At 40.3% G+C, this 27,312-nt stretch overlaps 3 protein-coding genes across 4 annotated transcripts in view; 2 read left to right on the plus strand and 1 right to left on the minus strand.

The window, feature by feature from the left end:
• Nucleotides 1–21,179, plus strand: part of LOC139966400 (atos homolog protein A-like) — a 47,017-nt gene extending 25,838 nt beyond the window's left edge. Inside the window, exons 2-12 of the mRNA XM_071969346.1 lie at nucleotides 5,431–5,651; nucleotides 6,656–6,882; nucleotides 7,409–7,534; nucleotides 8,854–10,093; nucleotides 10,734–10,853; nucleotides 11,737–11,807; nucleotides 12,697–12,808; nucleotides 13,957–14,115; nucleotides 14,612–14,680; nucleotides 16,028–16,200; nucleotides 16,842–21,179. Of these exons, the coding sequence (XP_071825447.1) occupies nucleotides 5,431–5,651; nucleotides 6,656–6,882; nucleotides 7,409–7,534; nucleotides 8,854–10,093; nucleotides 10,734–10,853; nucleotides 11,737–11,807; nucleotides 12,697–12,808; nucleotides 13,957–14,115; nucleotides 14,612–14,680; nucleotides 16,028–16,200; nucleotides 16,842–16,998 (2,675 nt within the window). The 3' untranslated portion in view covers nucleotides 16,999–21,179. The remainder of the gene's footprint in view (nucleotides 1–5,430; nucleotides 5,652–6,655; nucleotides 6,883–7,408; nucleotides 7,535–8,853; nucleotides 10,094–10,733; nucleotides 10,854–11,736; nucleotides 11,808–12,696; nucleotides 12,809–13,956; nucleotides 14,116–14,611; nucleotides 14,681–16,027; nucleotides 16,201–16,841) is intronic.
• A 572-nt stretch (nucleotides 21,180–21,751) lies between these two features.
• LOC139966402 (tachykinin-like peptides receptor 86C) overlaps nucleotides 21,752–27,312 on the plus strand; it is a 52,248-nt gene continuing 46,687 nt past the window's right edge. The window contains exon 1 of the mRNA XM_071969351.1: nucleotides 21,752–22,780. The gene's annotated coding sequence lies outside the window, so the exon portion shown is untranslated. The remainder of the gene's footprint in view (nucleotides 22,781–27,312) is intronic.
• LOC139966401 (E3 ubiquitin-protein ligase DCST1-like) overlaps nucleotides 22,883–27,312 on the minus strand; it is a 39,303-nt gene continuing 34,873 nt past the window's right edge. For both annotated transcript variants that reach the window (XM_071969348.1, XM_071969347.1), the window contains 2 exons: nucleotides 23,923–24,108; nucleotides 22,883–23,658 (listed from right to left, as the gene is read on the minus strand). In XM_071969348.1, coding sequence (XP_071825449.1) covers nucleotides 23,587–23,658; nucleotides 23,923–24,108 — 258 coding nt within the window. In that variant the 3' untranslated portion in view covers nucleotides 22,883–23,586. The remainder of the gene's footprint in view (nucleotides 23,659–23,922; nucleotides 24,109–27,312) is intronic.

Raw genomic sequence — 27,312 nt, forward strand, 5'->3', positions numbered from 1 at the left:
CCTCCTCAAACACTATGCCCCGGATCGGTCGTCGGCGGCAACGCCAATCCCACTTCCAACGGGGCTTCGCCCGTTTCTCACGTGGTGGGCAGAGTCGGACAGGATCGCGGCAGGGCGACCTTTCCGGAACCCAGCCCCTACAACGTCGATCACGACGGATGCCTCCCTCAGCGGCTGGGGAGCGGTATGGGGCACACACACAGTTGCCGGCGAATGGGCGGAGCCCGAGAGGGGTCTCCATATCAATATTTTAGAGACGGAAGCGGTCCTGAGGGCCGTACGTCACTGGGCAACCCACCTAACGGGCCACACTGTCACGGTCCGGTCAGACAACACCACGACCGTGGCGTATATCAACCGTCAAGGGGGCACTCGATCCCTGGCCCTCCTACGCAGGACATGGGACCTGCTCGTCCTCTGCGACTCCCTTCGGATCGGCCTACGGGCGTCCCACCTAGCAGGGAAAGACAATATACTGGCAGACGCACTGTCCAGGGGGTATCTAGACAATGGGGAATGGGAGCTCTCCCGAACGTGGTCCGACCACATATTCCACCTGTTCGGCAGGCCGTCCGTCGACATGTTCGCGACGGCCAAGAACGCCAAACTCCCGACGTTCTGCTCCAGATACCACGACCCGCAGGCCTGGAAGACCGACGCCCTAGTCGTCTCATGGGCGGGCCTCTCCATGTACGCCTTTCCCCCACTGGGATTACTCCGCAGAATTCTCACGATGCTTCGGGACGTGGAAGCGGACATGCTTTTGATCGCACCTTGCTGGCCCAATCAAGCATGGTTCCCACTCATCATCGAAATGCTGGTGGACCTACCATACAAATTCCCACCGGCCGCCAAGCTCCTCTCCCAACGGAGCGGCCACATAACCCACCCCGACATCACGAGCCTCCATCTAGCTGCGTGGAAACTCTCCGGCTCTCGCTCCAGACAGCGGGGTTTCCACCGGAGGTTGCGGACATTGCAGTGGATGCCCGCCGGCAGTCCACGGTTAAAACATACGATTCTAGACTGCACCGATACTATGTTTGGGCCGGGGACAACGCTGCTGATCCCGTGGAGGCCTCAGTAGACCAGGTGGCGGCCTTCCTACTCGAACTCTTCCGAGAAGGGAAGCAAATAAGTGCAATTAGAAATTACCGCTCCGCAATAGCAGCGGTTCACAGCGGATTCTCGGATGGCTCCTCAGTAGGAACCAACCCGGTCCTCCGCCAGGTCTTAAGGGGCATGTTCCACAGACGCCCTCCCAGGCGCCGCCTGGCCCCGTCATGGGCCCTCCACGAGGTCCTGACGACCCTTGTGGGCTCTCCGTACGAGCCGTTACACAATGCTCCATTGGACAAACTAACACACAAAACTCTGTTTCTGATCGCGGCCGCCTCTGCCAGGCGCAGAAGCTGTCTCCACGCGCTCACCCTCCAACGGGGGTTCACGAGGTTCGAACCAGGAGGAGTCAGATTACTACCTGACCCTCACTTCCTCCCAAAGAACCAATCAGTAACCTTTACCCCGAACGAGATCTTCCTACCGAGTCTGTCACAAGCCTCGTCAATCGCGGAAGACAAGCGCTGGTGCCCTGTCCGAGCCCTTAAGTGGTACATAGAGAGGACCAAACAGCTACGTACCTCGGACAGGCTCTTCATTTTACCGCGGTCGCCCTACACCCCGGCCTCAAAGGACACCATTTCACGGTGGATGGCCGACTTAATTCGTGCCCACACCCAGCCTGGGGAACCCGTCCGGGCGCACGACGTCCGAGGCCACGCCACGTCCAGGGCGTGGTTCCGGGGGGTTCCCCTGGAAGATATTATGAAGGCGGCGGCCTGGAAGACCCCGTCTTCCTTTGTCGCCTGTTATCTCACAAACACCCCTGCCACGGAAGGGGATTTTGCCCGAGCGGCCCTAGGTCCGCCGCCCGCGAGATCCTCGACCCACCGCCAGGGCTCCTGTGTCACAAATGCATAGGTTATATGAGGTGAGGGAGTACGCGCTGTGAATTCCCCAAACCTTAACCGGTTTGTGAATTAACGAGCGACGTACTCACCTCATATAACATCCCGACCCGCCTCCCCACTATGGGGGACCTCGCGGACGGAACCATACAACCACGTCGGATACCCTCCTCGGATACTAGGGGAACTGGCCACACAGATATGACCATGTGACGGCCTTTCCCCCCAGGAATTTTCGAGGGATGTCGTGGGGTCCCGCCTACACCCACCGACGACCCACTCTGGACCCACTTCGGGCCCACTCAGGACCCACCTGTCACCCACACCAGCCCACCTAGGGCCTCTTCAGGTGAGAATGTTTTTGGTTGTATCCTCGGGGTTTCCGCCCCTTGGTCGATCCTCTCCCCCTTCTCCGTCCGGTGCCGCACCATTGCGGCCTGGAAATTACGGAAGGGAGATGGCCACACTTACATACAGACAAATTGCCAGATGCTAGAGCGAGGTTAATACGGTAATGCATAGGTTATATGAGGTGAGTACGTCGCTCGTTAATTCACAAACCGGTTAAGGTTTGGGGATTCTATTGCATTACGACGGTTCACCTCAGGAACTTGAACAACTAGTAAACAGGTTGAATGAAATTCACCGCTTCTTAAAGTTTACGGTAGAAATATTACACACCGAGGTAACATACCTAGATTTGAAAATCTTCAAAGGTCCAAGGTTTGAAACCAATGGGTTATTAGACACCAAAGTCTACACCAAACCCACGGAAACCTTCCAATACCTCGACAGAAACTCTGCACACCCACTTGCCACTTTTAAAGGCTTCATTAAAGGGGAAGTCTTACGATACGCACGTCTCTGTAACAATGAGACTGATTTCTTACAGAAAAAGAATGCGTTCACAGAGAAACTGTTACTCCGTAACTATAAGAAAGAGGAAATTGCCTCAGCCACGAAAGGCATAAAATTTGAAAACCGTGGGCAATACCTCACTACCAAACCTAAACAAAAGGAACCACCAATGGTGTTCAAGCTTACCTATACACCCCATATCAAAACCACGCATTTGAAAAATGTACTTTTGAAACATTGGCACTTAATCTTGCAACACGCGGACAGGGGCGTAGCGAAGGTTTTTTTGTTGGGGGGTATGGAGGATTTGATTTGCCGACGGATCTGGAAGTGGTGACTGAAATGGGGGAGGGGTCTAAATTTTTAGTTTTGAAACGTCCTTAGATGCAATCTGGTGCATATTTTAAGTCAAATTTGGCACCGTAGAATTTCCATTTCGATATTATTTTTATGGCAGTCGGCAGAAGAAGAATTAATTGGGACCAATTATCGAACTGTGTTTTCTCTTTCACCGATCGTTGAAATAGTGAAACTTCGTGATGAAAATGTTCAGAAAACTTTCCGGTAATGAGAAATAACAACATTCATTGATATACAAGCGAGAAACGTTAAAAATTGTGTACAATTCGTGAGCCATGTCCTTAAGTTTTCCACGGAGAACGAATGACATCTGCGATGACGTCATTCTGAACAGAGGATAATAACAACACGTTGTCACACGATAGCACGACTCATGGGCTGCGGCCTATACGGAAGCCTTTAATTCCATTTCTTTCACTGAGTTGCCGGCGATTCTGGCACTCGTCTAGCTGAGCCTGGCTACAGTAGCTATACTGACGGCCGTGACATTATCAGTTATTTGCCGAGAGGTTTTTAACTTGCAGGCGTCGGGTGATTGGATTGGTGAATGAGTTTATCAGATGAATAACTGGAAAATCGAAATAACCGATAAAGAAGCTCCCGTTCTCCTTTTCTCTATTCAGCTTTCCTTCTTTCTTCCCCTTCCGCTCTCTTCACCTTTTCTCCTTTTGCCGACAGACCCAAAATTTGCCGACAGCAACCAAATTATTGGGGGGTGTGACACCCCCACACCCCCCCCGCTCGCTACGCCCCTGCACGCAGAATTATCCAAACTGTTTCCAAAAGAACCGATTCTAGCCTACACAAGGGCCCAAAATCTCAAAGATTTACTTATTAACTCAAGGTTTCATACTAACGAAGAATCAGCTGACTCTCAAGGTTCACACGAAGCTCTTTTAGATGCTCCTATAGCTGCACTATGAGTCCATAAAAACTCGTGCACAGAAAATAGATGCATTTTGAGAACGAGACGCCCAGGCCGAATATAAAATATTCAAAGGCTACTACTGATGAAGCTCCTCCTATAAAGTTTGAGAGCGGAAACCGGTCTAGTTGGTCATAAGAACCTACACTAGTCTCTCCTACTATTAACAGTACACTCAATTCACCTAATAGGTGCAATTATGTTTCACCACGAGGAGCATGCTATAAGTTCATGTTCCTCGGGCCCTCCCTTAAAAATACTTCAGGTTCTTGGCGACTACGTTGCGTTAGATAGTGTAAAACCGCCTACACCCCCTTTCATTCAGATAATTATGATATACTTGCTAACTGTGCATTGATTTTCCCTGACAGTAATAGTCAGCACTATAGTACTGAGCCGTATCTAATTAATACGTGATGTCGCGTAGGCCTGATAATTGCCTTAGTTTCAAATTTGGAATAAAAACGATCGCGTTTCAGGGAAGAGCAGCTGGATATATATTAGGCTTTTCTTTCACCAAGTTATGCCTATTAGGAATTTGAAGTACTCCCACATAAAAAAAACGCAACTGATTTCCAAAAAGGGGGGGCCGGGGCCGGGTCGGCCCCCCCTGGATCCGCCCCTGTTGCATGATATATGAGGGTTAGTGTAGGGTCATGCGAGGTTCCCAGAATTACATTCTTGTAGGGGACATGGTCATGGATTTGCAAGTTAAAACTCAGAACAGAATATGGAAGATGAACGCAGGAAAAACAATAGTCTCAACTTGTGTTAGAACACAGGTGAGGGTTATCTGGTTCCCTCGTAAAACAAAGTGAAGAGGAAAAGGAATTCCAAAGATAACACACGCTTCTCTCCTGAACAACTTATTTACGTAACAAAGAGAAATATTTACACCCCTATCTGAGAATTCCTCCTACATTAGCATCAGTTATAGATCAACTGAGGTCTTAATAGGAATCTTGTTATAAATCTTGGTAGAGTTTGGCAAAACCTTAAACAATTTGCTTTAAAAGAAGCTTCATGTGTATTTGTATGATACTGTCTCCATTGTCCAATCAATTGAGTTCAATTGTCTTCACAGGTCAATATTTTGTCAATTTTTTTAAGGCCACTAACATGGGAGTGACTGCACACCCAATTGCTAATGTAATCAGTAAAATTTGTTTGATTTTGGAGAATGAAATTTACTCTCAGTGGCGTAGGAAGGTACTTTTGAGTGGGGGGCTGAAGACTGATGGCCTGCCTGGGGGAGGTGTCTTTGTCAGGGTGTGTGGAGTGTTCATCTGTATTAATTATTGATTTCTGCTGTTTCTTTAGGTATTTCTAATGAGGTGATGGGAGCGGAAGGATCGGCAGCAGCTTGTGGAAATCTGAGTGCTCCCGATATGGATCCAGCGGATCTCTTCGTCGATCTAGGCATGCTGGTCTTGGAGAGTCGTAAGCCTCACCCTTCTGCCAAAGGACGGATTGAAAGTCCTCATTGTCCAGTGTCCAGCTGCAGGAAGAATTATCACGTCTGTACAAGGGAAGATCCTCAGGTATATATTGAATTTTTCCTCGCAGAGGGTAACTGTCAACTGGCAATGAAGACTCAAGGAATCCTTTTAAGACGGGGGGGTGGGGGGAGGGGGAGGGGGGCATTGAGAGGTATAAATATAGAAATTATTATTGAAATTTTCCACTACACACTGTACCATGTTTGCAACAATCTTTAGAGCCATAGAAATTTTAGATGAGGATAGAGTGCTCCACCGTTCCCCCCCCCACCCCACCTCCGGACCTGCCACTGCATGGTACTGCCCTGTCATTTACTATAGGGACCACAGGTGGGTAATCAGGACTACCACATTTGTCATTCATTGTTTCTCTCCCACATTTTTCAGTAGACCCACATGCACAACAACCTAAGATACAGTATTAAATTTTACATTGCTTTTCGTTGGGGGTACTGGCAATAATGCTTCTGAAGCTTAATACCCCCCCCCCCATCCCGCCAGTTTACATTACCTTTATTTTCAGTTTCAATCTTGTCGACTTATCAACCTGTTTTATCATCTGATATCTTCCTTGCTGGCTGTTATAACTCGCTGACTGTAAACCACTCTAAATCGATAAATAGCTCAGTAATCGTACCTGAAATGCTAATGAATCCCTGCCAATGCCAGTCCTCAGTATTAGACTTGTAGATGAACCCTTAAACAAGCCTCTCAACATTTCATTAGTATTTTTGTTCACCTGTCGGCTGTCTCTGAGGAGAGTGTTTCACAGACATTGATACATTATATAAACCAGAAGGATTGTTAATGTAAGTGACCCTGGAATATTGATCGTCGCATGTTCGGCACTCCGATACGAAGGAGAGAACAAAGTGTGGATGTTGTGTATAAGTCTTAACTTAATATGCAGATGGAAAAAAACGACAACATTTTAATGTGACCTTCTTGCATAAGCAATATGTTTTGCATTCAACATGTATGAGATAGAGTTTCAATCTACAAACAACCTGATGTAATTTAATACTAAACCCTTCTTCGTTTCATAGTGCCAGGAAAAGGAGGCGGTTAAATCCTATATTCAGTTCCTCTGTCGCAATGCCATACCAATGTCCATAGAGGTGATGCTGTTTCCAGAGTGTTGCTACCAAAACCATAATAGAGTGGAGATTGGTGCCACATCAGAGGCAGGATGGCATGCAGATCAATCAGGTTCGGTTGCAGAGGCAAACTACCATCTGCTGGAACAATGGATCGTACAGTTACTACCAAAGAGGTACCGTAACTGTTATATAGTCCAGTCCTCATCCCATCAAACTGAAGTGCAGAACTTAATGTCCAGTTGCCGTCTAACGACCTTCAAATGTACTGACCTTCAAAATGTACTTTCAGGATAGGCGTTTCACTGCCCTTTCCTCCAACTTCCCCTTGCTCTATCCTCAACTTCCTTTCTCTGATTTAAACAAGGTCTGAGGTACTGAAAGAAAAAAGAAAAAGCTGCCACATAGGAGTTCAACAAACTTAATCGACCTGTGTGTGGTTTTACAATTTCTTACGATGGGGGTGAGGTAGGAGTATGCAGGAGACACCGTACCCCTTCACCCCTCCACCTCCTTGTACCAGTTCTAGGGACATTAAATAGCCTAACTGCTCTTGGTTCTGTCCATTCTTACAATCCATAACTTGTTGTAGACATTTCACCGACATTTGCCAATTTAACGTGCAAAAAATTAATCACCAGGACGTTCAATATTTGCGGTGATATATTGATGTTGTTGTTGTTGTTTACTTTCCTGCTTCAGGTTCCCAGATGGACTTGCAGAACCATATTTACTCTTGCAGGCCGTGAGGTCCTTCCTGTGCTTCTCACAGATCAGCTCCTGGTTGAGTAACACCATGGGGCGATCACCAGAGACAATAGTCTACAGGTGAGATTATAAGGAATCTTGGATTGCCTGCACCAGCTCTTTCTGGCTCCTTAGTTACTTTCAAGAGAGATAGAAAAATGTTGTTCAATAAATAGCAAATATTGTAACAAACCTTGTCAAAAACTGAATAATCATTCATCGCAAGAAAAAAGGATCCTTACCATACTGTACAGTAGTTCTTAAGGGCTGACTGTTACTTTCCATCGATAGAATATTCTTAGATGCGAATGGGCCCACATGTAGCCTGTCGGCGATATGCGGCATGCTCATGCAATTTTCTGTGGCCTGCAGAACACTGAGATATTGGAGTAAATTTTTCATCGAACCATAAATTTATTGAAATAATGAATTCACTGAATGACTAAAAATGGGAAAAAACATTGAAAAATAACAGATTGTGTACATATGGCAGACTTGTAAAAGCATAATCCAACATAACTGATAAATAATAGTAGAAGGTTCTGATCTTTTAGTTTTGTCTACCCTTTTTCCATGGGAGTTGGTAGATCCTTAGTTGTTGCGACCCACGGATTAGGTACAAAATTTTGCTGTGACTCACAAGATCAATTTCTATGTGCTCATACCTGGATCAAAAATATTCCATGTTTATGAATAAAATAATATGCGATAACAATTCAAACAGGGAATAATGATTTTTCATGAGAAGTCAATCTTCTCTTCAACGTTCTTACTGACTGCGTTCAACACACAGAAATAGATAAACACAGTCCCTGTGATGTAAATTAAACTGGAAAATGGTGACAAATTTTCGGTTTTCATGGATTAAAGTCTCTTAGGATAAACTGACATCATAATTGTTAGATGGCGGTGAGAACGACCTTTGATCCTTCGGACAAACGTATAAAGCCCCATAATATTATGTCCGTTAATTTCCAAGAAGTGACAAACACACTTGTGAGTCAAGTCTACCTTATTGAAAACAAGTTGAGGAAGTCTCAAAATGGTTATTAAAGTCATGTAAAATATGTATTGTCTTAGTAAAGCATTTGCATAACTTGTAATTAATAGCTAATTCCATACTGGCAGTTTGAAGACTACAAATAAAAAGAATGAGACCAAAAAAAGAAGAAAATAAAAGTTTTTCTTGGTTTCCGCAGTTTTATTGCACAGAAGGTATATACTTTCTTTCTCTTCTTAGAAAGGTTCAATTTTTTTATTTTTTTATTTTTTTTATTTTTTTTAGTGTTTTCATCAATTTAAGTTTTAATATTTTCATTGTTTTTATTTCTTTTCCTTGTTCATTTCGTATTAATTAAAGTTACTAATATTTTCATTGTTTTCATTTTTTGCTCATGCAGAGTTTGTGCACCAGGGGAAGGCTTTGGGGCTAATTTTGAGGTGGAACCAGAGGTGCACACATTTCCTGTAATCAATATCACAAAGACAACTTCCATAAAAGTGTCGGTCGCGTACCCACCACGCCAGGATTACATCCCAACGATACCATGCAGTATTGACCACAGTGAGATCAGCAAACTGGCCATTGCCCAGAAGGGCCTCTTGTCCAGACTAGAAAAGAGGGAGAGAGATTTCTGCGAGAGGAGACGAGGAGGCCGCCACACAAAACCAGTCGATTCACAATCTTCAAGTTCCGACGAGGGTTCTCTGGAAGAGAGAGCAGGAGCCAAATCAAAGAAAAACCCAAAGTTTCATAGACCAAAAGTGCCTGAACATCTCAAAGAGGAGCCCGATCTAGAGGTCTTTGAGAGATCTGTCAATGTTTCTAATTACTCCGGAGAGGAGATGCCAACGCTTAATTTGAGATACGAGCTTACTCCGAAGCAATACTACCCATTCCTAAATTCTTCGGACACCAGTCCACCACCCCCCTCGCAATCCAAGACGGACCAGGCATCACTCTCTCTTTGTCCATCCTCTAAATCTTGGGAGCAATCTCTCGCAGACTTGGAGGTCAAGTACTCTTGTCTGAATCTCGACGACATACCGAGCACAGAGTGCTCCTCGTTCGAACAGGAGCAGGTGAAGTTTGACCCTCAAAAGGAGGTCTTTGAACTCCATAAGGTGAAACAGAGATCCAAATTCCAGGATAGCCGAGATGGGGAGGAGGAGGTAGAGGAGAGCCGAGATGAGGGAATCGTCTTCACCGCTCATCACGACAGTTTAGAGAACTTTGGCAGTCACGAGTTTGAGAGTGATTATTGGGAACAAAATGCCGATTTCAGTCCTATGCCTTTGGATCATAGGATACGAACGGTTTCAGATAGCGTAACCTGTTCACCAAATGTACGACATCAAGATGATTTTGTCACTCCTTTTACCAGAAATGTGCAATCCTTGCTATCCTCGGAAATAACTTGTAAGCCGATAAGTAGCTCACGATTATTCGGTGAAGACCTAGACAACGTAGATGACGAGGCCAGCTTTCAGAATGGTAGAGTTCCATCCTCTCAGAGATCTTCCCAACTGTGCGAGACGAGAGAAAATATATCAAGGTCTCAGCAAGTTATAGGAAGCTCTCCCAAGCCAGGCTTACTAAAGAATGTGCTCTCCAAGTCGGCACGTGATGTTCCAAACAAGGTGAGAAACAGTCGGGTCGAGGGTCGGGTCGAGGGTCGGGTCGAGGGTCAGGTCGGGCCGATGGGACAATTATGTCTAATGAAGAAGAAAACACATTACTCATTATCATGTATATTCCAAGACATTGTAATTGACCTTGGTCCTGGAGTTGTTGCCAAGCCTGGTCAGAGATTGATAGTTAAAAGTGTTGCTTTATCTACTACACATTGTGATGATTAAAAAAAATTATTACTACAAATATTTCGTGAATTTTATTGATTGATAAAAAAAAGGAACAAAATCTAAACATTCTAGTGACATTTATATTCAATTGCTACCATCTTCTTACCATCAGGGAACAATTAATCTGGTATAACATCGCAAAAGGTTATGCAAACTGTGCATGCTGCTACAGTATACAAGTGTAAAAACACAGTACGTTTTGAATGCAGGAACCATATCATTTTATGAGAGACATAATTTTCATAGCCTTCAAAATGTATTTGCAAAATTTTGACTCGAAAATTGTTTCCCTGATCACTTTCAAGGTATTGATAGTTAAAGCTGTTAACGTTTTATGCCACAAGTGAACTTGCAGCAATAATTGTTACAATTTGTGTGTTTTTTTATCTAGATCTCCTCTTTTTATGGTAATCAACAGGGTAAAGAAATAACCAAAACATCTGCAATCTACACCCCAAAGAAACCACGGAAGACCTCCGATTATTCAGGAGCTTACATCTTCAACCCATCTACTGGCTTACCTATCAACTCTAGTCCTGTGAGTAAAAATGCTGACTATTAAATGGCTACAAAAATGATTCAAGTGTGAGAAAATTTGGAAATTTTAAGTTTGATCATAATTGTATCGAAGTCGGAATCGAGGTGACGATCCAAGCATCAGAAATTACCTGTGATACAATATTTTTTATGTACGATAAATTATGAAAATGTAAGCCGTGTAACATCCATACCATGCACAGTTCTAAGTGCATCTTGCGTGTATATTATAAGATCTGTTTTGAATTTGTACATACATGGATTGGTATTCTACATCTTGTAAATATTATCCAGCTTATGGCCCCCTCCCTCCATTCCCCCTCCATCTGCCCCCCCCCCTTCCCTCCGTTCCCATTCTGATTGATATTAGGTTCTCATTATGTTCTGCTATCTTCTAATTACCAATCCTCTGTGCGAAGTTTTTGCCTTAATTTGCTTCTTCAAACATATATGCCACTTTGCAAACTAATATTAGTTATCTTTCCATACGGGTCAATTACCCATTAACAAATTCATCCAATTTTCTTGTAATTTGACTGTAGGATGGTTAGTCATAACGTTTTGCACAAATGGAATTATTTTATTCGGCTTTTGGCTGTATTATATTAAAAGCAGCTAGCTTGGGTTGGGGGGGGGGGACCTGTGAGACTGACAAACTGGAGGGGTTGAGGTATCATATGATGGTCTTCCTTTGCCAACTCAAGGAGACCTATTGTTTGGCTTGGATGGTATCGTTAAAATTCTGCAAAGGTGCTATGATCTTGTTGGTACTTTGATATGTATCGTTATCCAAGTGCACGTAATGGTAATTATTGTGGAAGGTAACTTGCACATAAAATGTTGTAAAATTCTCTTCTAAATATGTAATCTTCCTTTTGTAACAGGCCCTGTTGAGGAAAGCACAGACCACTGCTGACTGTACTTCTCTACTGCCATCTCTGGGTCCAATGAAAAGGTCTGTTGGAAACATATTTTACAAACTTGCTGGACTGTCGGTCCATATTACTGTATCATACATATCCTCCAATGGAGATGTGTGATCCCAGGTTGAACACATCAATGATCGTACCAATGTAAAATGTGCTTGATCCCAAATGCAAAAATGCTATTATGTGTTGTCTAAAAAGTACCTGTAGTTTCAAAGTTATGGAAAAAATTAAATAGAGTGCTCTTTTGTAGATAACTATCCAAATACTTTAATTTGTGAAACCGTTGTAAGGAAAGTTTCATGGTAACTTGTTTTTTAAGTTTACCCCCACACATCAAATTGGCTTGTCTCACTCAGAAGTTTGTTCATCCCCTGTCCCCTCCCCCTCCCTCCTTCCCTCACTCCCAGATTGATCTTCTTACACACCCCTGCCCAATCCTGATTAGCAAATTGTAGGAAGTGATGTTATTGTCAATATTGGGTACTACTCCCCTTTCATCAACCCTCATGTCCTATGTTGATCACTACAGTACCAGTCTGACGCACGCTACAAATTAAGACAAAGCCGTCTAATAGCGACTTGTCTGCTTAAAGGTGGTCTTTTGCCTTTTCACCCCCAAGATCATATTGCAAAAACTTTGTAATTATAAATCTTTCTTTCCTAGTGCTCATATTTTTCATGATATCATATCTCACAGGCATCATATGTACTCAGTACATTGATAATTTGTTTTGAATGCATTGTGCATTCCTTGAAATGCCTGTAAGATATTTCTGTTGAATGAATCCTTCGGTGAGGGGAATATTAGAAACAGTTAGTGAGACCATGTGGTTAGGTAGCAAGTTGACAAAATAAAATTGATTAATTTTTTGGCTGTTGTTATTATTTTTTGTTTTTTTATGTACCCCCTTGCAGTTCCCCATCATGCAATAATTTGGAACAGCCCATGTCAACCCTCAGCCAGGCAACAAGAGTGCTAAGTACCAGTGCACCTGCAGCAACCAGCTGTCTATTGGGAAACTTTGAGGTGAGTCTCCTAATTCAAAGACCATGATACTCAGGAATTTGTCTTAAACACTGCATTTTGCATGGAACTCTGCCATAGTATTGTGGTACCATACTCGGTCATTAGAGGAAAGAACAAGGTCCTTGGAAACATTACTTGTGACTTCATTCCTCAAAAAAAAAAAATGCACTAAAAATCGTAGGCATGAACTTAAGAGATTTCCCAGTAAGACAAAGTTCATCGGGATTAACTATTTAGGACACAAAGTTTTGGGGGCATTTGATTAAAATTTCGATAATTTTGTCATACGGAGCAATCAAACAATTTTAATCACAAAGATATCTCAGAATGAGGGTCATCTAACTACGAGTGTGATACAGGGATTGAAAACAATCCGATGCTTCGGCCTTTATATGCCAGAACTTGCTTAAGCAACACTGGGGAGAAGCAAAAAGCAAGTCTTAGATCTTTGTGGTGCTTGGTTGTTTTGTTAGCATTTTACAAATAAATTTTGATGATAGTGTCTTGAAAAACAGCTCGGTTCTGTCTCTGGATGCTTCCTTTAAAAGTCATCAATATTTACCTCACCATATGAATCCTGGTTTTGTTTCATTCTGTGCCAGTGGGTGTTCCTCACTAGTCACTACTGTAATAATGGGGAAGACAGTTGAGTTTGTAAACAAGTCCCATCTTTTAATCATTGCCAGTGTTTTTTCCTTTCGCTCGGCAGGGATTTTCCCGATTGGAGTCATAAACGACTGGAGTCAACTTTTATAAGTATCTCTCTGGGGAAGAATGTAGTGACAAAACCTGTTCACATCACTTCTTTTTAGAAATTAAAGTAACTCGAATCACGACTCGTTACAACATCGATATAAAATCTGATAGTTATTCAAATTCATATTTCATCAAAACTCTTTACTTTCATCCTCAAGGGTATTTCATTGTAAACTCTGTAAAGGAAAGCATTTTCTTACAGCAGGTATACTGTTGGCTACTTGATAACACTCCTGGTTGACTGGGAATAACTTAATGGTTAGGGTCATCCATAGAGGGTAGCCTTGAGAACTTCCTAGTATTTCAACAACCTGGTGCAAACACTGACGACCTTCAAATGCAATCAATGCTTTCTTAGTCGTAAAACGCTGCTTCCCTCTATCCTATTGCAGGAATCTGTTCTCAATGGTCGTCTGGAACCCCTGGGAACCCTGGGAGGATTCACAGCCGAGATTGGAGCCAGCGGTTCTTTCTGTCCAAAACACGTGACGTATCCAGTCACGGTTTACTTCTTTAGCGTTGCTGATGAGGACGCTCCTTCATCATACTACGTAAGTCGATAAAGTGAATTTCTTTATTCGTCGTAATCAAGAAATATGACGTATTAGTTTTACCGTTATTAATCTCACCAACAAAAGTATGCTTTGGTCACCTTGCAGATGTAACTATATTTATGAACTGCTAAAGAGGCTTTTCTCTGGTTGCCTGGAAATATCTAATGACACTGAATTATTTCCTTGGTTGTGGCCGCCAACCACAAAGCTCGCATCTGGCATTCATTTGTTTCAATTGGAAACTACAATGTCTGGTTCATTTGTTTCTCTAGGAAAAGCTTGGCTTCTTTAACCGTGGATTAGTGGAATCCTTCGGCCTTGATGTGTTATTTTTCTACTATAATGGATGTTGTGTTATTTCAGTAGGAACATATGATCATTCATTCTACAGTTGAGTGCATTCAAGTTGCTTTCAACCAGTTGAATGTTAATAGATTTTTACCAGCAGTAAAGATTTTTATATCTTGAGTTTGTTTTCCTTGTACTTCAACAGGGTCACATTAACTTAGAAAACCTTGGCAAAAGAGGCTACCGTATTCCAAAGGCTGGGACAATACAAGTGGTGAGTGACATAAAATGATCATGTTTTGCTAAGTTTGACATCAGCAACCCGACAGTCCATCTGTATTGTCACGAAATATCCTGAAAAGATGAAATTGATCGCCCCACTTCCAAGGGGCAAACTTGGATGAAGTCTTGACCGGCCGCCGCCCTCAATTTTACTCAATAATTTGAAGTATTATGACCTTTGAAAACATTTCTAAGGCAGGCTTAAAAAATAAAATATGTGGTTATTTTAGTATTTGTTCAAAAAGTCCATGAATACCTCTGACTTGACGCTAGCAAGCTGTGTGTGTGTATTTTCTGGATTCGATGGTAGCACTTCTATTACACCTCATACGAAACTAGGTCAGATTACCGGCATTAGACATTTCTTTTTGCGGGAGTCTTCACACCCTTTAAAACTGAGTGCCTATTGTGACTCCACGACAGAGAATTCAGTCAACGTATGTGGGGTGGAAGAAGGCAACAGACAAATTGCACGGATGCAAATATTGTTTTTACCTCTCTAATAGATTGCATTTCTGCTCTATTCCCATGACACTATATTATCATAGTTTAGGGTTAATTCGTCCCTTGTTTTGCATATTGACGAATTTGCATATTATTATATTTTGTTTTACGTAGTGACAAATGTTTTAGAAACATCTATATGCCCTTCAAATTGTTCTACATCATTTAAATTTTAGAACGGCAATAAAATATAATTTGTTGTCTGTATCTTAAATCTAAGGGACTGCTTAAAAGATATTATTTGTTATCAAAAATTCAGTTGCAAATCAGTGAAATGATTTGGACTGTGATATATTGTTTTTGAACATTCCTCAATACGTGAAACAGGACGAATTGTAAGGGTGTGTCTGAACCAAAATGCATTTCTATGAACTAGAAAGCCAATTCCATGATGCACAAAAATGATAAATGCAATATTTAAGGACCAAGGCAAATTTGTTTATATAAAGATATAGTTTTGAATACAAATTGTTTATATAAAGATATACTATTGACACATGATATGTATATATATATATATTTATATATAATTGAAATCGTAATGAGTTGGAAAATCAAGAACAGTGAAAACCTTCCAGCCTCCACCGGGATTCGAACTCGGGCCTCCCGCTTTGTACGCGGACACCCTAACCACTATGGACGATGATTGTATGTCCAGAGGTTCGAAACTGGTAAGGGAGATCGTAATTCCATTGTAGGCATTTGTCACCTGTATCAAACAATACTAGTTCTGTTTTTGGTGACTTATTTTGCCTTACTCTAGAGATCAAACATAAATCTCCTTATCTATATACAAGCATCATTTTCATGGCAACCTCTTTTTATTTTGTCTTAGATTCTCTTCAACCCCAACAAGACTGTGGTGAAGATGTTTGTAATGAGGTACGATCTAAGTGAAATGCCCCCTAACTGCCAGACATTTGCAAGACAAAGGATATTTTACATGCCCAGTAATGCTGATCCGGACGACGATAGTGAAAAGCAGCTACGATACCTTCTTCATCTAAGGTGAGTCCCCTCCTCATTTCAGACTCCTGTATTGCTTCATGATTGTGTTAAGGTGGTGTCTGTTTTACATTAAGTAATTCATTAATTTGGTCCAAAAGGCTGCATCAAACAATTTATAGGTGATGTTCAAGTCTGTTTTGAAGTCAGAAATAGCAAGTTTTTGAAGTCTGACATTTGTTTTGAAGTCGGATATCTGTTTTCTATGTCTGAATTCTGGTTACCAAACATGCAGACAAACATACTTTTCCGTGATTGTTTTGGGCTGAGAGGAGCTTGGGGATCAGCCTGGATTCACACTGCTAATATATTTCAGAACTGAAATTCATCAAAATTGGCTGCTGGTCGATGGGGTGAAATCCTAAGAGTAAAAACCTCTGAAGTACATTTGCCTCCCTTTCCGTCCTTTGATCGAAATTATGAATCAGTTTCAAAACTCATAAAAAACAAAAACAATAAAAATCTAGTAACGGGGTAATAATAACTAACACAATCATTTACTGTCCTGTCCCGATGCAGTTTTCCATGTGACTACGATTTCTCTGCTGTAGTATTAAACTCATTTTCCTGGTCTTAATTTCTATCCAGCTCACATGGTAGACCCTAGCATCATTTACGTCAAATTCGTTCTTTTCTTCTGGCAGATTTCAAAGCTCCCGATCTGGTCGAGTGTATCTGCACACTGATGTGAGAATGATTTTCGCCCGCCACTGCCCAGATTTAGAGTCCAGCCTAGGAACATACGAACTTCGATCTTTCACAGAATTTCCGACTGACCCCCGGTTTTCTCCCAAGAAGTGACAAATGCTCCAACTTAGAGAACTTCTTGTGTGGTGCAATGTCGACTGTCGGAACTCTATTAGATTGCTTCGACAGTTTAATATAATATAATAGAATATATATTTATTTTATTTATTGGCATTAACTTCCTCTTATATTTACTAAAACCAGGCACCATTCCTTTGATTCAGTTTGGTTTTTCCTTGGTTTTTTAACAATATGATAATATATTAAAGTTCTTTTGAATTGTCTCAAATCTTGTAGGATGTAGTGAAGTTTATCTGCTTTCTTCTAGCCCAAACAGCCAAATGGAGTATGGCAAAAGAGGTACTGTTTCGATGTTTCTCCACATTGATAGGGACTGAAGAGGAGGGATGTGATAAGATTAAGGGGGGGGGGGGAGAGGTGAGGGAAGAATATTAAGCATTCTTAACTTGAAAAAGGTTTGTATTTTGGTCTTTCTAATGTTAAAACATCATGAAAGCAAAGCTTCTAAAATAACAAAAGTTGCTTCACATCATTAAACCTCGTTGCCATAAATTGACATGCTCTTTGAAGGTGAATTTGATAGATCTGTGAAGTACAGCATGTAAAAAGATTCGCCTTTCTAAGATAAGGAACCGACTCTGTGCTTGAAAATTTGGTAAACTGTACATTTACAACATTTCTCAGTGAGAGATAATGCTGGTCGGGCTCAGTTTCAATGATTTCTTCCACCATAGCTGCCCCTCTCTCTCTCGCTCTCACCCCTTATCCCACCCCCAAAACAGAACTGAACACCTCAAAAGTTTCGTTGGCCTAAGTTTGATGAATATATTTCTCTTACAGTCATAACCCTACAAATCCTTGCATTGGTGGAGGAGGGCAAACTTAGTCAAATATCAGCAAGTAGAATTAGAAAGTCGATGTGTAAAAAGTCCGAAACTGAGTGGACATTGGACCGTTTGTTATGATTCTGGTATACGTAGGATTGACTCTTTGTGATTACATAGGCAGGGCTAATTTGTCCAACTAGTTGTTCCAAGAAATGTATCAAATAACAATGAATTATCAATATGTAAAGCTGAATAACACTGAATGATCAATATGTAAAGCTGTAGAAAATATCACTGAATGATCAATATGTAAAGCTGTAGGAAATATTACTGAATGATCAATATGTAAAGCTGTAGGAAATATTACTGAATGATCAATATGTAAAGCTGTAGGAAATAACAATGAATGATCAATATGTAAAGCTGTAGGAAAATAACACTGAATTATCAATATGTAAAGCTGTAGGAAATAACACTGAATGATCAATATGTAAAGCTGTAGGAAATAACACTGAATGATCAATATGTAAAGCTGTAGGAAATAACACTGAATGATCAATATGTAAAGCTGTAGGAAATAACACTGAATGATCAATATGTAAAGCTGTAGGAAATAACACTGAATGATCAATATGTAAAGCTGTAGGAAATAACACTGAATGATCAATATGTAAAGCTGTAGGAAATAACACTGAATGATCAATATGTAAAGCTGTAGGAAATAACACTGAATGATCAATATGTAAAGCTGTAGGAAATAACAATGAATGATCAATATGTAAAGCTGTAGGAAATAACAATGAATGATCAATATGTATAGCTGTAGGAAATATTACTGAATGATCAATATGTAAAGCTGTAGGAAATAACACTGAATGATCAATATGTAAAGCTGTAGGAAATAACACTGAATGATCAATATGTAAAGCTGTAGGAAATAACACTGAATGATCAATATGTAAAGCTGTAGGAAATAACACTGAATGATCAATATGTAAAGCTGTAGGAAATAACACTGAATGATCAATATGTAAAGCTGTAGGAAATAACAATGAATGATCAATATGTAAAGCTGTAGGAAATAACAATGAATTATCAATATGTATAGCTGTAGGAAAATAACACTGAATGATCAATATGTAAAGCTGTAGGAAATATTACTGAATGATCAATATGTAAAGCTGTAGGAAATAACACTGAATGATCAATATGTAAAGCTGTAGGAAATAACAATGAATGATCAATATGTATAGCTGTAGGAAATAACAATGAATGATCAATATGTAAAGCTGGAGGCAAGACATGTATGTTTGCACCAGCTTTTGGTCAGTAAAACTGCCCCCTTTGGGTGGATCATAGGCCAATAGTACCACTATAATTGTTTTAATTTCAGTATGTCCAAATCGAGGGAGGGTGATTCCAATTTATACGTTTGCCTATTGTTGGGAAGGGGGGTGTGGGTATTTAGTTACAATGCACTGTAAATTTTGGTGCAACAACTGATTGTCTACCGAACCACCTCCAAAGCTGATTTGGTTGTCTGAACAGAAATGTCTAGACGACCTTTAAAAATGTGCCCTGAAATGCCATTTATGAAGTTGATGTGAATTGTGATTGTGGAATATCAATCTGTACCTTGTTTTATGAAAGTTGATTCACTCTGAGCAGATTGTCTCCCTTACTGAAGTAATAAAGTCATTTATTTTTATCTAACATCATTACACAAGGTATTACAAACCTCCTAATATTGGTGAAATTATTAGCTGTTCTTTTTCAACCCAAATCAGACCATTCATGCATCTAATGATGATGATGCGTTGGTGGTATTGAGCTGTTCTTGTTTGGAAGAATCAAAGACAATGAACATTGTTGTGTGGCCATAAAAAAAATTGGAGAGTAGAAATAAAAAGTGATAAATGATTCAAGTAAAACCTGTCTACAGAGATACTTTCAAACCAAACCTTTCAAGGCCTAAACTGTTCCCTTAATTGAAGCCATGATTCGTTGTCAACTGTCATTATGTTAGTTAATATGAAAGTAATTACTTTGTTGTGCCTATGCTGATCTCTGCTTCAAGAACCATTGCTCATAAGCCAATTATTAAAACAAATATTATCAGCTAATAACACGGAAGAAACTACGGATGAATGCTCCAGGCATTTTTCAACTCCACGTTGGCCTAAACTTACTTAAATCTTACTTGTGCTACAAAAGGCTGAAAAAATATACTTCTTTTATCTTTCTTTCTTTCTTTTTCTGAAGAGAGAGAAATTGAAAATGCCAAGGACTTGTGAATTTAGATTTGCCAGATAAAACAACAAGTTAGAGAAGCTTCAAAGTTAATGAGATAAATTGGTCTGAAAGAAGCACACATGCAAGAAATCAGAGATCTATCACTTAAAGAGATTGAAAGATGTATCGGGGAGAATGGCATGTTTTTGGCTTCTCAGGCAGGCCATGGCCATACTATTAGACAGTATTGATGTTCTATCAATTTAGTTTGTGAGTGGAGAGTATGGTTGAAAAAAAGATTTAATCACTAGATGGCTTCTTAAAAATTGCATGTTTGTAGCATGCATCTGTAAATTTGAGCACAGCCAGGGGGGGGGGGTAGGTATGAGGGGGGGTAGGGAGGTACTGAGGGGGGAGTAGGGTAATTGTGTAAAAGTCTTATTTGATAGATATATATCATTCCCTATTGCAGTAGCATACATAAGTTCATAACCCATTATAACTTATTATTTGATAAATAATAATTGATAAAGGAAATGAAAGAATCCAGTTTAGTGTTGACATGGCCTGGTATCAATCCACCAACCCCCCCCCCACCCACACCCGCTCCCAAATTACGAAGTGGTCTAAATGTGTCATCTTTCATCATGCAACCTCTACTGCATTGGCATACAATCAACTTTACCTCTCCTCCCATCTGTCAGTTTGAATGGATCATATATGTATGTGTTTGACTAATAAACAAAGAAGACGACTTTGTGCTTTCCCTCAGGCTACTGACTGCACATGACCCCCTCCCCTTCCCCTAATTTCTCTTGGTAAAGAGGTCTTTGGTGTAGTGAGTGTTTTGGTGAGTCAGCTATTTTCAAGATGAAATATTTTTTTTGCTTGCAATGAAGTTTGAGATCAAGTGAAGTAGATGAAGGGTGTGTTAAGTTTCCTTCCTTTCTTTTTCTCATTCTCTCTTCTTTTGTTTTCCTTTTTTAGATAGGATTATTGCAAATGTATATTATTATAAACATTGAGAAACTTTCTTCAGGTTCTTATTTAACTAAACACTATTTATTGAGATATTTTATGCTTATTGGAAAAGTTATGATTATATTATGAAATATTTGACTTATGTGGTATCAAAGAAAGACAGTTAGTAACCTAGATGTCCCGAGTTTCTTTTTTGATTTCTCTCTCTCTCATATTAAAAAGTAAAGGAATGGCAGAAATTAATTGCTAAGAAAATTTGCCTTCATTGTTTTGCCTCAAGGTGTTAAATATCACTTGCATAATATTTGTGAGACAACTTACTACCCATGGCGGTTCATTTCGAACATGGCCGATGACGTAATTGTACATGAAAGGTCAAAGTTGAGCGGAAAAGGATTGAACCTAAAAGGGAGAGGTTCAACCACCGAGGGCATCGGGATCTGTGACAAACAGTGGTACTCGTAATTAATTTATGAAAACGTTTACTTTTTAATTGTCACAGAAGGCGGGGGCACGCTCCCTCTGTGCCCTTGTTCACCCTCCCCCCCCCCCCCTCCCACTGCTCCCGGATTTCATTTCAACAAAAATCACATTGTAGTTTATAAAAATTAAAAAAGTTAGCATAATTGTCATTTAAGAGAACAGGTTTTCATTTTACAAAATGGGAAAAGGGGTGCTTTTAATAAACAAAAATATGGCACTTGTATGAAGAAAAGGATCGTTCGGAATTATTCATAAAAAGGGAGAGGGAACGTGTTTTTCATTCCCCGTGTTTTCGCCGCCCCAGAACGAGATCAGTGGTCTGTATTGTTTTTATCTTTTGAACCACTGCGCGTCTTAACGAAACAAGACTCAACATTTGATGGAACATCTGGATCGAGAACAGTTTACCAGATGAAAATATTCTGTATTCCATCGAGCGGCAGGTGTATTTCAAACTGCAATTTGGAGACTAATAAGACATTTCGACAAGAAAACTTGTAGAATAGCGGATGGAGTAAGAACTGACAAAGAAAGAAAATGACACCCTGCCACGCCCACCCCAACCTTTTACCCACAACTCTACGAAACCAGGCTACAGTGAAACAAACAAAAGAAGGACGGGATAACATGTAGGACACGTTAGGAATGACAAGATAACAAAAGAGGCTTGTAACAAGTATTTAAGTTAGAAAATGTATGTACAAACGGTCACTCAAAGAGTTCCAGATCTTAGGACCAATGAAACGGGTAAAATGCTGAATGGAAGGAATTCAAACAATTTACAGGTGCTGATCGAGAGAATAGCTGAATCTAGTGCTGTGGCTTGTGCACAGAATAACGACTGGACAAGAAGAGGTTGAAACAATAAGGTAAAGCCCCATTACAAAATTGGAACATAAAGTAGCAGTTTGATGACTGCTGGTGACACGAAATCCTTCAGACCTTTTCGCCTTTCCACTTCCTCAGGGTTTTTTCTAGTCTTTTCCGAACTTTCATTTTCCATGTATCCTCACAGTCGATTATCTCCGGGGTATTTTCCTGTTATTAAAGCGCCCTAGAGCAGAAACAGTTTCCGTAGGACATTTTGTTATGTTTTTGACTATTTGTGACTATTGGTGTCATAACTTTTGATGATGACATTGTGTTCAACGGAAAGGGGATTACTGTGAGAAAGAGAGTTCTTTGTGATATATACAAACCATGCACGGCCCTCTTTATGAAGAACATGAAGGATCTGCAGCCAAGGAGGATAGTTGTTGGCCCAAGTAGAATATTACAGCAAGATTACTAAGGTAGGATACTTGTATTATAAATAGAATGGAGAATTCTTTTTTGGCAGGTGAAATCTCAGTCGGTTAAGAATAACGATTCCTTTAGAAACTTTTTTTTACATTATATACATAATCGATGTGGTGCTGCCAAGTTAAATTATTATTAATGTAGTCACCTTATAATAATCAGCCATGCTCTACAAACGGAAAGACAATAGATTGGTTATCTTGGTATAAGGCATTTAAAAACAGTTTAGTAACTGCGAAACTTCTCTCGGCGTGTGAAAACTTCATTGTAGCAATTATTGAATATGATTTAATTATACACTATGTAACGAGAAAGAATTTGTAATTATAGAAAACTTTGAAAAATATATGTTTGGAAAACTCTTAGAAAGTGAACATCAACACCAGGGGTTAGTTTCGATATCTCTAATATTTGATTTATTAAGTCCATACAATATTTATTGAGATATTTGAAGAGAAAAATACATTATTGTCGAGCACGGGATTTAAAGCGGTATACTATGTACTACTAACTGAGCTATCCAACCCTTGTCTGTTATGTTCTTGGCAATGTAAATACTTGCACAACAACAAACTGGCTGTGAAATTAAGAGTAAAAGAAACTCGTATTCATTGCCTTCCGTTCGATCAGCATCTTCGGTGGATTGCTAATAGGTTTCCAAGTCTAGTGGGTGATTAGAATCTCAGTATTCACACGTTGACCTCCCGTCCATCTTGTGTTCATTTTGGATGGCGCAGTAAACTCCTCGTACTTAAAAGAATCAGGCATGATTGAAACCCATAATCAAGTTAAGAAGTGATTAGACTCCTTCATCACTGTCGTCACCACTACCGGATTCGTCTCTTTTATCTTGACTACAAGCGAAACAAACCTGAAAACAAACAAAATGACACTGAATGGAGGACGAGGTGTATCAAAGATTCAAAAGCACCAGGGGTGCACTCTTTACAATTATAACGCATGCGTAATACGCTCTTATGGACAGTTATATATACAAAGCCATTAATACACGCCTTCACACCATGTGTAGAATCACTGTGGTCGTGAGTGGTACGGACACGTGTTCGATTCCTACCGTCGCCTAGACGAATCGTAAACTCAAAGGAAAAACATATCTCGTATAATTGATGCTTACTTTAATATCTTCCCAGCATTCTCGGCAGTACATGAAGTAACACCCCTTTGTTACACAATGGTATGACCGTTTGCTCTCCTTTTCGCTGCAGACCAGGCACGTTTTCTTCCCCATCCCGACAATTGACATCCATCCACACAATCGAGGGAATTTAGATCTCAATATCGATGTTGAACCTAACTTCTCCTGTTTAATTAAGATGAATATGACAATTATATGAGATGGTTGCCTTTTCTTTGTTCTTGTTTGCTTTCTTTTAATGAAACACTATCAACTAACATTAGTATACAAAGAATGGAAACCATTCATTATTTGTTTTATACAACACCTTCAAATTTGGATATAATTGGATGTAACATGCACTCATGCAAGAGATTGTTTTGAACAGACAGGTTTCTCTGCTCTCTAACCATTGAAGAAAAATGCTATCAAAAAAGTATAATACATGGTTCTATTTCATAGAGTGCAATAGAGCGGATTTTGCATGCAATCGAAGAGCAATTGACCAATCAAATGGCCGGAATATAATTAGGTGTTGTATAATAACTAATAGTAGATTTCGACGTTGTATATGTAAAAAAAAAAAAATAGAATTTACAGGGACGGACAACAATCACCTCCCCTCCCAAATACAAACAATTATACAAAAAAGGAAGAAATTATTAATAATGAAATATTTACAAGAGTTATAAAAACATTCCTAAGATGTGGTCATGGGTTGGACGACCAATGCCTTAAATAAAAGGAGCATGTTGCGTTTAAGTATCACCCAAAGTGACAAATGCATACCGTTAATTGTGATCCTTACGCTACTCCAAACATGTACCAAACATACTTTAGCGAAAAACGTCTCGAATCTTACAAAATTTAGTAAAGGATAAACGTATTCGCCAGCAAAATGGCTTATTATCCAACAATAAACCACGCCTATCATGATGTAGACAGTACAGTGCGTAATAGTCTTATACGAACGTTATGAAATGAGCTTGCATATTGCGTTGAAAATCTTTATATCAACCAACACTCTACTGCGGTTTCCAATTAAAAGTTTAACCCTTTATAATATAAACAAAGAAATCGTGACTAAAATAATCCTTGGTTTACCGAAAATCCACAAATCGACAATGACGTGACCGGACGTGACAAATAATACGCATATGAACACTTTGGTCAATTTGAACACGTTAAATTGGAATTTTGAAAAGCGAAATTTCGGAACATATCGTCAATGATATCGAAGGCCTCATACCTTAGGGCTAGAGCGTAAGCCTGGTCTATTATTTATTGTATTTATACGCCTTGAACTTTAATGATTGATTCGTTTCACGAAACGTCTTATGCACCAACCAACGTTAACTATTTATACACTAATAGTATGTACATGCATGCAGGCTCAAGGGCGGCGGAAGCACTTTTAATCTGGGGGGCACCGACATCAAAGGGCACTTTGCCGAAATTCGATAACTCTTATTGTATTATCTTATTTGCGTATACACATCACTCCATCAACGCCCCCCCCCCCCCCCCCTTCAAGGAAAATATGCATACAAGCACTGCAATATCCAAAACAAACAAGGGGAAACAAGGAACAAGTCTTCTTTTGAGACAAAATGAGGTGAAATCATGCTAGTTGCTAATGTAGGAATCTTCCGAATTAGAGTTTATTTCTTGTTAATATCTTAACAAGTGTTTTCCATTTGAAATAGCTTTGAGTTTGACCCACAGAAATTCATTAAAAGTCAGGGGCGTAGCCAGGATTTGCAAAGTTGTATGCAGGACTATCTGAGCGGAGCACCACCATCGGTTGGCGAGGAGCATACAAGAAAATTTTCGGTTTTACAAACCCCTCAGATGGCCGGAAACGGTCCTTCCCGAGTGATCATTCTGGTTCCCTGGCCTCTCGCTAACTTGATAAACCTCAATTTTTATGTAGCAATAGGGTACATTTTTAACCTGAGGAAAAGTGGGGGGGCACGTGCCCCCTGTGCTCCCCCCCCCCGGTTCCGCCGCCCTTGCAGCAGGCTGCAAATATCATAGGCCTACCTTTGATTTGCCCGCAAATTCGTTCGTGTTTACGAAAGTTTCAACACACGTAATGAATAATTGTTTAGCTTATTTTTTTCTTCTCTTTGGAGGTTTTTATTGACAGTTTTCGTTTAGTGTAGGGAAATTGCTAAAACGCATGGGCCGCTCAGTTACATCTAGTATAGGACTAGTACATCAATTTAGGCTAAGTATAAAATTAGCGAAACTGGCGGTTCGTTTGTTGCTGTCTGACGTCACGTGATAGAGATGATTCAATTTGTTGATTTTAAAAATATGATTAAAGAAAGTGTGGTGCGCAAGCATAATTGTTTGGGCCAACAAATTTGTCATTTTTTACGAAATGATTTATAACTCGTCACGTATGGGGTTCGACTAGTACAAATTCAATCACAATAATCTCTCTTTCATCAATCGCTAGTTGCTATGTAAATGAATGTAATGTGACAAATGAATTGATAAAAAATCCAGATAAACGCAATACGGACCTTCAACTCTTATAGTTTCCGTGGGTTTCTATACGTCATATAACAATAAACCCTTTAGTCATGAGCAGTCTAAAGCCATTCAGAGAAAATATTAAGATAATTATCTTCTCGTATTTTCACCAAAAAAAATGATTACTGCTCTCATAACATATATCCCATAACTTTAGTAAAAAACAATATTTAACATGCAGGTATCAAGGATGGGAGATAAGAAAATACATAATGATAAATAAAGGTAAATTAAATATAAACCATCTGCAGTAACATTTTGATGGTGAGATAACCGTTTATTGTGGCACCACTGTATAAAGTGAGTGAATTCAGGTTGAAGTTAATTGTAGAACGAGTGCTGCAGTGCTGCAGTACTTAAGTTCCCATCATATATAGCCTGAACACAAAAAGCATAGTAAACGTAGTTTCATCGATGCACTTTCATTCCCAATCATCGAGTTACAATGAGACTGTGACTATACGTGGCGGTAATATGTCTATTTTACATCACAATTCGATTTAAAAGAATTGACACTATGAATGTGCATTAGTCTGATACAACCCCCACACGATCAACCCCAAGGCAGTGGTGACGTGCACGGATTTCAAAGGTGGTATAGGACTCGGGGGCTGAATATCCCAAATTCACCTCCGACCTGATCTTTTGTGTATAGGGGCATGAATCTTATATGAACCGGCAGTATAGGCGGAACAAATAGTGTACCGGAACGAGGAACTGTAGCTGTGGGCTGGTTGAATATGACACCCATGTAGATGGGTTGTTGTGGGGGGGGGGTTATTGTGGGTGGGGTTGCTCCAAATGGTGCATTCTGAGGTAGTTATAATTATATTAGGTATATACGGCCCT

Source organism: Apostichopus japonicus, chromosome 4, assembly GCF_037975245.1.
Source record: "Apostichopus japonicus isolate 1M-3 chromosome 4, ASM3797524v1, whole genome shotgun sequence".
Lineage (NCBI taxonomy): Eukaryota > Metazoa > Echinodermata > Holothuroidea > Aspidochirotida > Stichopodidae > Apostichopus > Apostichopus japonicus.